Raw genomic sequence first — 14,752 nt, 5'->3', positions numbered from 1 at the left:
TCATATTTGTTATCGAACTGGGACGCAGCACATTTCCGTCAGCTTGTGCTGACGAATGCAATCCTGATATTGCATTGAGGAGAGGGAGCAGCAACGGCCATCTGAGCGCCTGAGCTGCCCCATGCCCCGGCTGCCATCCCTCACCGTCCCCTTCCGATCATCCTTTCGAACAGGGGGCTGGAGTCAGCAGGGGCTGTTCCAGGGGTGCTAAGTGGTACCCCCAGCATGCCCTAAGCCTCTCCTAGCTGATGCAGAGGGAGAGGTGCAATGGAGAGAAGATGTAGGCATGGTGCAACACAGCGTGGCCGTAGGACAAGCGCTCTTCCAGGCAGCCTTAGGCTGTCCTTGGGTTGAGGACCAAGGGTAGGGCGATGGGGTGGACCGACTGAAAACAAGCATCCCTCGCAAGGCAGACACTCCCCCGCGTTCACAGCATCGCTCAGGATAAGTCATTAAGATTGCGTGCTGGGTGATTCACCGCTAAGGTGAACCCTTTCCGCGTCACCGGACGGGGCAGGAGAGGCCGTTGGGGAAACACGGCAAAGAGACCTGGCCCCAGCGCCAGCCGCCTGCGTTTTGCTGCTTCTCGGTTGTTAAGCGGCATCATTTCGTACCCGACAAAGGAGAAAGCGGCCGCGCCGTGGGAGCCGCCGCGCCCGCTGACCACCGCGGGGGGCATCGTCCCGGAGCCCCGTGGGACTCGGCGCGGCCAAAGCCCCCGTTTACCTTCAACAGCCGTAACCCCCGCGCCGTTCCGCAGCGGTGACGAGACTCCGGGGAGAGCCCGGCCTCCGCCCGCCCCGGAAGGGGCCGTGCCGCCGCGCTGCGCATCGCTGCGCGCTGCCCCGCGGAGCCGGCATCGGCATCGGCACCGGGAGCGGGAGCGGGACCGGGACCGGGGCCGGCAGCGGCCATGGCGCTGGGCTGGCTCTGCGCCGTGCTGCTGGCGCTGCCCGGCGCCTGGGGTGAGCGGGGCCACGGGGGGAAAGGGGCTGCGTGGGGATGGGACTCCGCGGGGATGGGTCCGCGTGGGAAAGGGGGCCTGGGCGGCGTGGGGATGGGGCTGTGGCGGCGTGGGGAAGGGCTAAGGCGAGCTCCCCCACCATTACCCCCTCCCTGCCCGCAGGTGACTGCGGGCAGCCGCCGAGGTTCGTCTTTGCGGAGCCCTCCGCGCCCCTGGAGGAGTCCTATGCCATAGGGGCCACGCTGAAATACAAGTGCCGCCCGGGGTACACGCTCGCCAGGGGCAAGTCCCCCGTGATCACCTGCCTCCCCAGCTCCCTCTGGTCGGAGAACCCCGACTTCTGCATCGGTGGGTTTCCCCCGTGGTGGGCTCCTGGGATGGGGGGGAGGGCGCATCCCCTGCTGCACCCCAGACCCCACTTGCGGTTCAGCACAGTTGAGAAGGGTGCTCCCTGGGTTACTGTTTTTAGCGCAGCTGAGTACAAGCCCTCACCCTGCGTGCCTGCCTGGGGTTGCCCTTTCCACGTTAGTCTCTGGGAGATGATCTCTGCCCTTCTTAATTGCTTTACCCCCTGGTGATACAGTATAAATGCTATAATATATTTGCACGGAAACAAGGTACAGTGTGGAAAAGGCCATGGGAGTCTGTTGTCCCCATGGTAATGCACCTGTACTGGCCCTAGGGCGGTCAGTGGGTCCCTCCATGTCCCCTTCTCCTTCGTGCTGTTTCCCTACGGACCAAGACCTCTGCCCTGAGCCCACTGGTCTCTTTATCAGTTTCCTTTCTCAGTAAGCGTATAAACCTTGGCTTTTTTTATTTGTCCTTAGCTTTATTTGTGCTTTTAGTCACTATTTGTGTTTTAACTTTCAGTTCCTCAGAAGTTAATGTGGGTCTTGTATCTGTTCTGAAAGTGCTGGTACTTGCTCACGAGGGAAGTTAGATGCCCGATAAATGGTTGATTAGTCTGTAATGACACTGAACAGCAGTGTCACTATCTTACAGCATGATAGTGAAACTATGCGTTTCACTATCATGCTATAAAATAAAGCTAATGCTGATCACTTGCCCTTCCAGGAAAGTCGTGCAGTCCACCGGACATCATGAATGGCAACTTTAACTACACGACCAACCTCCAGTTTGGGGCGACAATAACCTACAGCTGTAACACGGGGTAAGCGTTGGGCCAGGCTCCTGGTGAGTCGACGGAGCTGAGGCTGGGAGACAGCACCCGCAGGAGACTCGGAGGCTTTTAATATCTGGTGGCTGTTTCCTTGGCAGGCGGAGGCACGGCTAGAGGTGTTTGGCGCGGGGAGCCATGGGGGTCACGCTCTCTCCTGCTCTTGCTGTCAAAACAGATTATCCTCTGGGCATGAGAGCGTGGTCCTTGCAGGTTGCTTTTCGGCTGCTTTGCAAAGAATTTTGTTCCTTTCCTGTCGGTGCTCGTTAGTAATTCAGCGTTTGCTGTTGTGCAATGGGTCCGGCTGTCCACGCCTTAGCTAACAAGGGGTCTTGGGGAAGGAGGGCTGCGGTGTCCTGGGGATGCCAGGAGCAGAGCGAGAGGGAAAGAGAACGGTTAAGGTATGTCAGTGACACCTAGCTCTGCTCAGAAAATAAGTTGCTATTTGGATCTACCGCTGCACAGCACGGAGCTGAACAGACTCAGGGTGGGGATGCCGCCTTGCTTGCGCTCCTGTGAGGTTGTGTCCACCCGCTGCAGGTATTAAATTTCCTCTAACTGCATCATATATTGTATTTCTTTAGGTATTGAGAAAATTGTATTTTATAGGAGGGCTGGCTGTTTTTCCCTTAGGGTTCAGCTCCTCCAGAGAATACCATTAGAAACTGTAAAACTTTCTGAATTTCCCAAGTTGTTTTTTTTTTTTTTTTTCCCCCACTTTTTTCAGAGATTCAACCTTTTCTTTTCTTAGGTACCGATTAGTTGGGAAGCCATCTGCACAATGTGTACTTAAAGACAATGAAGTTGCTTGGGATAGCATTCCATACTGTGAGAGTAAGCAGATCTTAAATGTTTTGTGTACATCTCTTCCTCGAAGCTATTACACTGGATCTGGTAGTTTGGGGAACGGCAGGTGGATACTCTCCTCTTGGCACCGAATGCAAATTCCATTATCCCTTAAAGAGACTGACTCCTTACGCCTCCCCCAAACAAGCACTCTCGGTGGAGCTGGGAATGAAAATTAAATACTAAAGGGGATCTGTGGATGTTGGCAGCAGCTCTGTAGTCAGATCTGCGAGAAAAGCAGGTCCCGAGGCTGCTGGTTGGTATTGCCCGGCACGGGCGCGCAGCAAGCTTTCTGCCAGGCTGGTGCCGACGCTGCATCACTTGTGCTGTGTTTTCCGTCAGGCAACCGTTGCTGAATTGTTTATCAAGAGCTGTGCTTGGCCGGGACTGGGATGCCTTCAGACATGACTGCACATCCAAAATCTCAATTTTCAAAGGGGAAGGAAAGGCTAAGAGTTCTGTTGGTGCTATTTGCGCTTTTTTAGTATCCTGCGGCCTGACCATCAGCTGCTGATAGTTTAGATGGTTTGCTGCTATAATAGGTGTTCTGGCCTCGTCCTTGTTAGCACGATGAAGGTAGGAAATGCTGTCACCAGTAGGTGAGGGTCCCAAACTGCTTGGTGAGACCATGTTTATTGCCTCCAGAAGGCCTTTTGTGCAGTGTCTCCTCTCGGACAATAGATGCTGTTTTGCCGTTTTACCATGTATCCATTTAAAAATACCCTGGAAAACATTCAGAATTTAAAGGCACATTCAAGACTTTAGGTTGAGATTAGGTTGAGCAGCTTTAGGGCTGCTTCCCTGCTTTTTCTTTGGCTTGTTTGTTTGTTTGTTTGGGTTGTTTTTTTGGTTTGGTTTCGTTTTTTAGTAGCTAGACCTCAGTTTCATATTTGATGGAAATGTTCGTGCGTTTTCTCGCTGTTGCTTTCCCATGCAGGTATTCCCTGTTTACCACCACCTGTGATCGAGAACGGGCAGCTCATCGGTGGGGACAGAGACTTCACCTTTGGCATGGCTGTAACCTACGCCTGTAACAAAGGTTTTGATCTTATTGGAGATGCCACAATTCACTGCACGATGAACGATAACTTCGATGGAATATGGAGCGGTCCAGCCCCTGCATGCAAAAGTACATGCTTTCTTTCTCTCCTTATTCTTTTGACTTTGTTTCTCATCCCTCTCCCGATCTGTACTTTCCCGATGGGCTGCCAAACATGAGAAAGTTGATTTGAGTCTAAAAGGATTCCCAGAAAGCTTAATGCAGTGATCTCCCAAGTCGTGGTCTGAGGCAGGGCTTGGTTTAATCGATTCTTCAGCCCACAGAAAGCCTCCCTCTCCCTGCTCATGCCCGGGGCTTCCTGCAAATGAAGAATGAAGCTCTCACGTGTGTCTTAATGACGTCTCTGTTCGTGGAGTACTTGCACCCCACTGGGGACCTGCCTCTCTCAAGAGTGAAAAGAGGCAGTTCTCTTAAGTAAGCTTCTTGCGTAATGCCTCTGGTGTCACTGCAAGGCTTTTCCTTCTTGTAATAAACTTTTTGTCTTATCTTCACTTCCAGTGGTCAGATGTAAAAATCCGGAAGTGAAAAATGGGAGAAAGCTATCTGGCTTTGGCACTGAGCACAGGTATAAAGATACGGTGACCTTTGAGTGTAATCCCGGTCACTTATTGAATGGTAGCAGTGTAGTTACTTGTGAAGCAGACAATAACTGGAATCCACCTCTGCCAACATGTGACCCAAGTGAGTACAAATTAATTTATTTCCTTGAGCAATGGCACTGAAGTAGGTCTAAGAGCTGTTGGGCAGATGTCGTGGTTTAACCTCAGTCGGCAACTGAGCACCACACAGCCGCTCGCTCACTCCCCCCACCTGGTGGGATGGGGGAGAGAATCGGAAGAGCACAAGTGAGAAAAACTCGTGGGTTGAGATAAAAACAGCTTAATAATTGAAATAAAATGATAATAATAATATGATAATAATAATAATACACAAAGCAAGTGATGCACAGTACAATTGCTCACCACCCGCCGACCGATGCCCAGCCAGTCCCTGAGCAGCGGCCCCCCCGGCCAGCTTTCCCCAGTTTATGTACTGAGCATGACGTCCCATGGTATGGAATGTCCCTTTGGCCAGTTTGGCTGTGCCCCCTCCCAGCTTCTTGTGCACCTGCAGCCTGCTCAGTCGGTAGAGCATGGGAAGCTGAAAAGTCCTTGGCTCGTGTAAGCATTACCTAGCAACAACTAAAACATCGCTGCGTTATCAACTTTGTTCTCATGCTAAATCCAAAACACAGCACTGTACCAGCTACTAGGAAGGAAATTAACTCTATCCCTGCCGAAACCAGGACAGCAGATCAGCTTCCGAACTTCGTGCACTTGTAGCCATAACCTTGCAGAGCATGCTGGCTTGGGTCCTCGGCGTGGCAGCCCAGGCCAGTTATATATTTAGACCTGAAGCTATTTATTTGTGATGCAAATGATCCAAATGTGCACTGAAAGAAGAGACAAAGCTGCCTTCTACACCTGACAGGCTTGCTTCACCAGCTTCCAGACCTGCTGGGGATGTTTGGCTTCTGAGCTCAGCTGGTCCTGCAGGCTGGGTTGGTGGTCAGTGAAGGAGCATCTTTGACGCAGAGATGCTACGCAATCTCCATCTTTTCTCTGGTTAAGCAAACTGTGGTATATGCTGCTGTTTGCTAAATGGGTTGGATGCAAACTGTATCCCAGACATTGACATTCAGACAGGTTAAAATGTTGTGTGCACTCCAAAACAGGCCGTTCGCTGCTGTTATTGCAGACCCTTTGGGTACTCTTCTGTAGCTAACCTTGCTTTTGTCTCCAATTGTTAGTCTACTGTGGTCCTGCTCCACACTTCCCTTTCGCTGAGTTAACAATGGCTGTGGGTGACAGCTCTCTCGCTGGAACTAAGCTGATGTATCGGTGTAAACCGGGTTATACTGCAGCAAGTGGAAAGTCCTCTGTTGTCACTTGTCTGAGTAATACAACTTGGTCTGCAGACCCAGACTTCTGTATACGTGAGTATCTCTGTTCCCCTCCTGTCTTGACTGACTGTACAAGTGATCTGTACACGCTTGAGATGTTACTCTGGGTTCATGCCCATCTCTGGGTTTGCAGTAATTCCTGCACTGCTTTCTTTTCTTCTAGGACAGCAATGTACTCCACTCACAATAGAGAACGGGGATGTGATTGCAGATAATTTCCTGTTTGAGACAGTTGTGACATTCACCTGTCATCCTGGGTGAGTGGATCACTGCTTAAAAGGGACCGACTCGGGGGTCAGAAGGCAGGGGTCACAGGCAGTAACATCCACCACCCCCCTCCCTCCCTGGTTTCCCAGTGCAAATCTCCAGTGAAACCGTGTATTATGTCCTCAGTGAGATGAGCATGTGGCAACATGCGTGTGCTTGGTAATGCAGTGAACTGCTTCAGCTGGGCTCTTATTAGTGCCCTTATTTAGTGGCGTGGATGTGGCCAGATCTCATTTCATAGCAGGGGCAACTTCTGGTTAATAACTTGCTTGCATGCAGTGGTGGGGAGGCGGGGGAGGAACCGTTTCTGGGTTGTCTTCTGGAAAGTACTAAACTTCTCTTTCTTTAGGTATGAATTAAAGGGGTCATCTTCTGCCAAATGTGTGGTATCAGGAAATGGAGTTGATTGGGATACAGCATCTCCGTACTGTGAAAGTAAGAGGGAAAAACTCCGCACAGAGCCATTAAGATAATAGTTGGAACTGCGCTGGTGTAGTTGCCTTGCTGGTGGGCTTTGGGCTGCTCTTACTTGCGCTTCTTAATTCAATCAACTGTAAAATTCATTATTTCAGTACTAACTCATGCTGTGAGGCCTTAGGTGCAATATTCTCATACAACTCAGAAATTATGCTGACAAAGTGGAAGGAGCGAGGGAAGAGCAGAAACGGTCACAGGAGGAAAGTTTTCTCTCTCTAGTTACCAGGGACAGATGAAGATAATTGGATGTTAGAACTTTGTCCGCTCAATTTGGTATAATGCTGAAATCAGGTGTTATGAAGTCAGTGTATAGTGTTATGTGAAGCAAGAAATGGCTGAAACATTTCTTCTAGCCTGATTAGGCACTTCTGTGGCTTATTTCATGGGGTGAGGTCCTGGAGTTGTGGCTAACGGGCAGTAACTGAGGTCCAGTACCAAGCAAGAAAGCTCAAAGTGTTTTCAGTTGCTGCTGAAATGGCGTTTGGCTGTACCTCCTTCTCCCCATATACCTCTCCACCTTTTCAGTTAGGAGAAGTACTCAGACACTCTTGCTATTCCTTCCATAGGACAGCCTTCTCACATTCTCTGTGAAGAGCCCCCCACGGTTGAAAATGGGATCCACAACGGCACAAAGGGCACAGACTTTGTCTACGGCTCCACTGTAGCTTATAAATGCAATGATGGCTTCACCCTTGTTGGACCGGCCATTCTTCAGTGTATTGCAGGAGATCAACACCGGGGAGTCTGGAGCAAGCCCACTCCTGAATGCAGAGGTGCCTATCATCTCCTGTGTCTTTCTTGCTGCCTCCTCTCTGTCTTCAAAATACCTATTTTTTCCTTCCTCTGTGAATCCTCAAATCGGATAATTCTGCTAAGGAGTAAGCCTTTGATGCTTCCTGAAAGAGCTTCAGTTAAAATCTAGAATCATAGAATCATTAAGGTTGGAAAAGACCTCTAAGATCATCGAGTCCAACCCAGCACCACCATGCCCACTAAACCATGTCCCTAAGCGCCTCATCTACACGTCTTTTAAATACCTCCAGGGATGGGGACTCAACCACTTCCCTGGGCAGCCTGTTCCAATCTTTAACCACTCTCTCAGTAAAGAAATTTTTCCTCATGTCCAGTCTAAACCTCCCCTGGCACAACTTGAGGCCGTTTCCTCTCGTCCTGTCGCTTGTTACGTGGGAGAAGAGACCGACCCCCACCTCGCTACAACCTCCTGTCAGGTAGTTGTAGAGAGCGATGAGGTCTCCCCTCAGCCTCCTTTTCTCCAGGCTAAACAGTCCCAGTTCCCTCAGCCGCTCCTCATAGGACTTGTTCTCCAGACCCTTCACCAGCCTCGTTGCCCTTCTCTGGACACGCTCCAGCCCCTCGACGTCCTTCTTGTAGTGAGGGGCCCAAAACTGAACACAGTATTCGAGGTGCGGCCTCACCAGGGCCGAGTACAGGGGCACGATCACTTCCCTACTCCTGCTGGCCACACTAGTTCTGATAGAGGCCAGGATGCCATTGGCCTTCTTGGCCGCCTGGGCACACTGCCGGCTCATGTTCAGCCGGCTGTCGACCAGCACCCCCAGGTCCTTCTCTGCTGGGCAGCTTTCCAGCCACTCTTCCCCAAGCCTGTAGCGCTGCATGGGGTTGTTGTGGCCGAAGTGCAGGACCCGGCACTTGGCCTTGTTGAACCTCATACAGTTGGCCTGGGCCCATCGATCCAGCCTGTCCAGGTCCCTCTGCAGAGCCTTCCTACCCTCGAGCAGATCAACGCTCCCGCCCAACTTGGTGTCGTCTGCAAACTGACTGAGGGTGCACTCGATCCCCTCGTCCAGATCGTTGATAATGATATTAAACAGAACTGGCCCCAAAACTGAGCCCTGGGGAACACCGCTCGTGACCGGCCGCCAAGTGGATGTAACTCCATTCATGACAACTCTCTGGGCCCGGCCGTCCAGCCAGTTTTTGACCCAGTGCAGAGTCCACCTGTCTAAGCCGTGAGCCGCCAGCTTCTCTAGGAGAATGCTGTGGGAGATGGTGTCAAAGGCCTTACTGAAGTCCAGGTAGACCACATCCACAGCCTTTCCCTCATCCACTAGGCGGGTCACCTGGTCATAGGAGATCAGGTTGGTCAAGCAGATCAAGCAGGACCTGCCTTTCATGAACTGGCTGGGTTGTCCCCTGGTTGTCCCGCACATGCCTTGTGGGCGCCCCTCAAGATGAACCGCTCCATAATCTTCCCTGGCACCGAGGTCAGGCTGACAGGCCTGTAGTTCCCCGGATCCTCCTTCCGGCCCTTCTTGTAGATGGGCGTCACATTGGCAAGCCTCCAGTCGTCCGGGACCTCCCCCGTTAACCAGGACTGCTGATAAATGATGGAGAGTGGCTTGGTGAGCTCCTCTGCCAGCTCCCTCAGCACTCTCGGGTGGATCCCATCCGGCCCCATAGACTTGTGAGCATCCAGGTAGCGTAGCAGGTTGTTAACTGCTTCCTCTTGGATTATGGGGGGTTCATCCTGCTCGCCGTCCCTGTCTTTCAGCTCAGGGGGCTGAATACCCTGAGGATAACTGGTCTGACTATTAAAGACTGAGGCAAAGAAGGCATTAAGTACCTCAGCCTTTTCCTCATCCTCAGTGACAATGTTCCCCCCCTGCATCCAATAAAGGATGGAGAGTCTCCTTGGCTCTCTTTTTGTCATTAATATATTCGTAAAAACATTTTTTGTTGTCTCTAACAACAGCGGCCAGATTGCGTTCTAGCTGGGCTTTTGCCTTTCTCATTTCCTCTCTGCCTGACCTTAACGAGATTCCTGTACTCTTCTTGAGTCGCCTGCCCCTTCTGCCACAACTGGTAAACTCTCTACTGAAATGGCGTTTGGCTGTACCTCCTTCTCCCCATATACCTCTCCACTTTTTCAGTTAGGAGAAGTACTCAGACACTCTTGCTATTCCTTCCATAGGACAGCCTTCTCACATTCTCTGTGAAGAGCCCCCCACGGTTGAAAATGGGATCCACAACGGCACAAAGGGCACAGACTTTGTCTACGGCTCCACTGTAGCTTATAAATGCAATGATGGCTTCACCCTTGTTGGACCGGCCATTCTTCAGTGTATTGCAGGAGATCAACACCGGGGAGTCTGGAGCAAGCCCACTCCTGAATGCAGAGGTGCCTATCATCTCCTGTGTCTTTCTTGCTGCCTCCTCTCTGTCTTCAAAATACCTATTTTTTCCTTCCTCTGTGAATCCTCAAATCGGATAATTCTGCTAAGGAGTAAGCCTTTGATGCTTCCTGAAAGAGCTTCAGTTAAAATCTAGAATCATAGAATCATTAAGGTTGGAAAAGACCTCTAAGATCATCGAGTCCAACCCAACACCACCATGCCCACTAAACCATGTCCCTAAGCGCCTCATCTACACGTCTTTTAAATACCTCCAGGGATGGGGACTCAACCACTTCCCTGGGCAGCCTGTTCCAATCTTTAACCACTCTCTCAGTAAAGAAATTTTTCCTCATGTCCAGTCTAAACCTCCCCTGGCACAACTTGAGGCCGTTTCCTCTCGTCCTGTCGCTTGTTACGTGGGAGAAGAGACTGACACCCACCCCGCTACAACCTCCTGTCAGGTAGTTGTAGAGAGCGATGAGGTCTCCCCTGAGCCTCCTTTTCTCCAGGCTAAACAGTCCCAGTTCCCTCAGCCGCTCCTCATAGGACTTGTTCTCCAGACCCCTCACCAGCTTCGTTGCCCTTCTCTGGACACTCTCCAGCACCTCGACGTCCTTCTTGTAGTGAGGGGCCCAAAACTGAACACATTATTCTGTGTTCTTCCACAAATGGTAAACTCCTCCTTTTTCCTGAGTCCCAGCAAGAGCTCCCTGTTCAGCCAGGCCAGTCGTCTTCCCTGCCCGTTCTTCTTAGGGCACATGGGGACAGCCTGCTCCTGCACCTTTAAGACTTCTTTCTTGAAGAACGTAGTTCCAAAAGAACATGATTAGGTTGTGGCATGGACTCGCAGGCTAGTGGAAATGTATCCTGGTAAATACATTTGTGTTTTAACAGATAAACATCTGTGGAGTTGGGCTGTGCAGGGGTCCCATTCTGTGTGTTGCTTGAATTGTCTTCCATGTGCATTGTCTCTGATTTGAGATACTGCATGATGTGTAGTTTGATGAATTACCGTGCTGAATGGGTGCTGAGTTTCATATTTTGGCTTGCTTCCTTTCCAGATGGAGCGAACATGATCACTGTTGGTAAGTAATACATATTCCTGAACCCCTGTACCGCACTCTTGCCTATCTTTATGTTATTGTCTCCTGTCTGTCCTGCTTGAAATAAGCTTAAAAGCCTTCCACTACAGTCTGTTGTCAGGTTTATATTGTTGTTGTTTTAAGATCACGCTGTGAAAAGGTGGGGAAAGGTAAAGGGGACCAGGGAGGGAAAAGATAGTTGAATACATTTGGAGTGAAGACTGAAGCTTCTTATTTGTCTCTTGTAGGAATCTTCCCTCTCCTCCTGGCAATGCTGGTTATGAACGTCTAGATTAGGGAACGGGCACAGTGGGGAGGCACCTGTAGACGTGTTGGACTTGATCACGCTGATCCCAGTGCTCTGCTTTTCCCGCCTGTGAAATTGGCCTTGAATCTGCAACCAGCTGACATTGGATGACAAAGCTCAGACGCTCCCTGCCACTGCCCATGAAGCACTCGCACTTTGGCCGCAGCAGCTCGTGCACGGGGCTGGGCTGGGCTGGGCAGCTCTCTGCCACCCAGCTGAGAACGCTGATCAGAAATCAAGTACAGTTATCCCCACGTTAAGTTGCAATGATGCCAAAGACCTTCGCGCTGCAATAGAGTAGACTCAAGAAAATGGTGCATTTTGGGTACCTCCACATGTTCCATTTTTCAGCACCACTAAGGTCATGTCGTGCCTGGTCCTGATCAGGGTTCACGGGTTGCTTAAGTGTCCTGAGGTGAAAAGTGCTGCTGCTGCTGCTGAGAGCATTAATGGTGAATGTCTTCATGTGAATGATATATACTTGAGAAAATTAAGTTTGATACAAATAGGATGCATAAGTCGAGTGTTATCTGTGGCTACTGAAAGCAATGAAAGTGTTCATATAAAAGCGCAGTTGTAGCCGTTAGTTCAAGGCAAGTCTGAATCGTTGTACAAATGGCAATCCTTACAGATCAGTAATTTTACCGGAGAGAAAAAAAATTAAACACCTTAATGCAAAGAGCTACTATTCTGACTCTTCCTCTATGTACTAAAATTAGTTTTAAACTTCAGCTAAAGGTCTCTGCTCTGGCACTGTCTTTGTATCACACCGAGGCTTCTCCGCAAGTACTTTGCGGAAACACCCTTCCTGTCTCTGCAGTGACTCAATGCTTCTCTCGAAGTGGTGAAGCTTTCAGTGGGCTGAAAGCCCCGGGAGGAACCCAGCTGGGTGGGTGCTCAGGGGCAGCGGAGCTCGTCCGCAGGCAGGTGGTGTCCGGGCCAAATGCAGAACTTGCAGGTGTCTTGGCAGATGCCACACAACATCAGAAAGTTGCTGCGTGTCAACCTTTTCACTTTCTGCTCAAATGCCACCTGCCTGCGGCGACGCTGATGGCAGGGAATCGCTGTCTGAATTTGCACTTAAAAGGCTTTTTCAGGTGGTGCTGTGCACCCCGAACCCAGCTCAGCCCCAGGACGCCTTGGGCCTGCTGTGATGCTGGGGAGGAAAAGCAGGGTTTTGGCCTCTTGCTCCGCTCGCGGCAGGGCTGGTGGGTGGCTGCACAGGGTGACTGTTGCTCTGACGCACCCAAAGTAGGCGCAGATGCACATCAAGCCAAAGGCTTAATTTACTCCTTTGTGGGGAACGGGACACAAACCTCACATCTTTTGTGCACTTTGTTTTCATCCTGTCTAACCTGACCTAGTTGAGTGTTGTGTTGAGGACGGTTTGCGAGGGTGGATAGAGGTGAATCCCCAACTCGATTCAGGCTTTAGCAGTGCCACGAGGACAGCTCAGATGATGGGACCTCACTCACCTTGTCTAAACCAAAGATACAGGCAAAAGTGCCCTTGATTTGTTTGGCTGATAGAAAGCCCACGTTGTGGTGTTGGTGTCTGTCCTGGTTTCGGCTGGGATAGGGTTAATTTTCTTCCTAGTAGCTGGTACAGTGCTGTGTTTTGGATTTAGCATGAGAATAATGTGATAACACAGTGATGTTTTAGTTGTGGCTAAGCAGTGTTTATGCTAAGTCAAGGACTTTTCAGCTTCCCATACTCTGCCGGCAAGGAGGTGCACAAGAAGCTGGGAGGGGGCACAGCCAGGACAGCTGACCCAAACTGCCCACAGGGATGTTCCATACCATACAACGTCATGTTCAGTATATAAGCTGGAGGGAGTTGGCCGGGGGGCAGCAATCGCTGCTTGGGGACTGACTGCGTGTCAGTTGGCAGGGGGTGAGCAGTTGCATCACTTGGTTTTTTCTTTTTGAACCCTTCAAGCCCCACGTTGGGTGCCAAAAAGGACTGTCATGGTTTAAGCCCAGTTGGCAAATAAGCACCACACAGCCGCTGGCTCACTCCCCCCACCCGGGTGGGATGGGGGAGAGAATTGGAAGGGTAAAAGTGAGAAAACTCGTGGGTTGAGATAAGAACAGTTTAATACTTGAAATAATAATAATAATAAATTGTAATGAAAACTAAAACAGAGAGAGAGGAACAAAACCCTTTTTCCAAACCAAGCTGGTAAAGCAAGATTTTGAGGTTCAGGGTTTTGTCTGATGCAGAGGTAAATGACCCATCTGTGGGCTTCTCATGATGCGCAGTTGGGAATGGGAAGTATTCAAAACGTGTCTACTACATACTTTTTGTTTCTGCATTTTCACCAGTGCTTTCCTGTTAACAGGAACATGCATCTAATTACAGGGAAAACCACAAATAGCCATTTCCATCAACACGTTAGTCTTGTTCCAAACAGACCCACAAAGTTCTCCCTTCCCATCAGAGCACTATCCTGCTCAGCTGTCACTGGGGCACCGTGAGATACTGTTTTCGGAAGCCAGTCTTGCAGAACAAGCACTTGCAGATTGTTGGTTATTTTTATATATCTCTTACCATAAGCCATGTGAGTGGCTAGATGAACAAAACACGAATGTAAAGCCTCGTAGCTTAGTGTTGTGTTCTGTTCTGTTATTTTAATCCCAACACAATTGTTCCTACTGCATAGTCCAGAGTGGTTTTTCCAAATGATTTAACACCTGATTTGGGGATCAGCTTGAAATGATCTCCCTGCAACCAAATAGAAGGAACTGTGAATGCTGTGACATAGCTTACGGGTGTCGTCACCAAAATTTACCATTGAAGAGGGCTTATCTACTGTGTTTGTAATTGAGTTGTACATAATTTTACTTTATAATCTGAGTGTAACCAGTCAAGTGCAATTCTGAAGTATAAATGTTGGATATGTACGTATTGGAAGCTCTCTGTCAATAAAAGGGATAAAAACCTTGAGTAACGCATGTCTTGCTGCTTGTTTTAGGCTCAGAAAGCATCCTCCGCTATGTGAGGTGGGGAGCTGGAGGTTGCTGCGGCTGCTTCTACATCAAAAAGTCCTGTCTGTGGATTGTTATTCTTCCAGCCAGCAGCGAGGGATGGTGCCAGCTTGGATGAGTCCCGGAGCAGCCAGGGTCAGGTCAGGAGGATTCGGGTCCACAGCTGCAGGGCAGTGTGCGGGGCTGGGCTGCACACTGCACCTCCCGGCCCGAGTACCCACGGCCCCGAGGGACAGACGTGTCCCACGTGTGTGGGAGGAGGGAATGCCCCGCTCTGCCCTTCCCGTAGCCGGGCAGGCAAGCCGTGCCCCTTCAGCTGGTTCATGGGAAGGGCTGCCATCACCGCCTGGGGACTTGTGGCAGAGCGTGGGTCACTTCCCCTAACCGAGGATGCTCTTGACCGAGGGCACAGTTTGGCTAACAGCACCGTGCCTGCACCCACCCCTCTTTCACAGATCCCCGTGGGCCACGCGGTGGGTACCAGGGGC

The 14,752-nt window shown here is 50.6% G+C and overlaps 1 protein-coding gene across 1 annotated transcript; it reads left to right on the top strand.

The window, feature by feature from the left end:
- Positions 1 to 869: 869 nt before the first annotated feature.
- On the top strand, positions 870 to 11,962 carry LOC143170201 (complement component receptor 1-like protein). The gene is made up of 13 exons (XM_076358289.1): positions 870 to 965; positions 1,127 to 1,312; positions 2,039 to 2,135; positions 2,893 to 2,975; positions 3,925 to 4,116; positions 4,546 to 4,728; positions 5,837 to 6,022; positions 6,153 to 6,246; positions 6,606 to 6,691; positions 7,300 to 7,506; positions 9,687 to 9,893; positions 10,950 to 10,973; positions 11,219 to 11,962. The coding sequence occupies exons 1-13, from the start codon at positions 914 to 916 to the stop codon at positions 11,260 to 11,262; spliced, it is 1,641 nt and encodes a 546-aa protein (XP_076214404.1). The 5' UTR covers positions 870 to 913; the 3' UTR covers positions 11,263 to 11,962.
- The last annotated feature ends 2,790 nt before the right edge of the window (positions 11,963 to 14,752 follow it).

Source organism: Aptenodytes patagonicus, chromosome 22 (assembly GCF_965638725.1).
Source record: "Aptenodytes patagonicus chromosome 22, bAptPat1.pri.cur, whole genome shotgun sequence".
NCBI classification, from domain to species: Eukaryota; Metazoa; Chordata; class Aves; order Sphenisciformes; family Spheniscidae; genus Aptenodytes; species Aptenodytes patagonicus.
Note: the sequence above shows the minus strand (reverse complement) of the source record. Positions and strands in the feature narration are given on the sequence as shown.

Excerpts from the sequence above, each read along its gene's own strand:
- LOC143170201 (XM_076358289.1), top strand. The coding sequence starts at position 914 with ATGGCGCTGGGCTGGCTCTGCGCCGTGCTGCTGGCGCTGCCCGGCGCC. Across the intron at positions 4,729-5,836 it reads TCTGCCAACATGTGACCCAA|TCTACTGTGGTCCTGCTCCA; the intron begins GTGAGTACAAAT and ends TCCAATTGTTAG. Across the intron at positions 10,974-11,218 it reads AGCGAACATGATCACTGTTG|GAATCTTCCCTCTCCTCCTG; the intron begins GTAAGTAATACA and ends TGTCTCTTGTAG.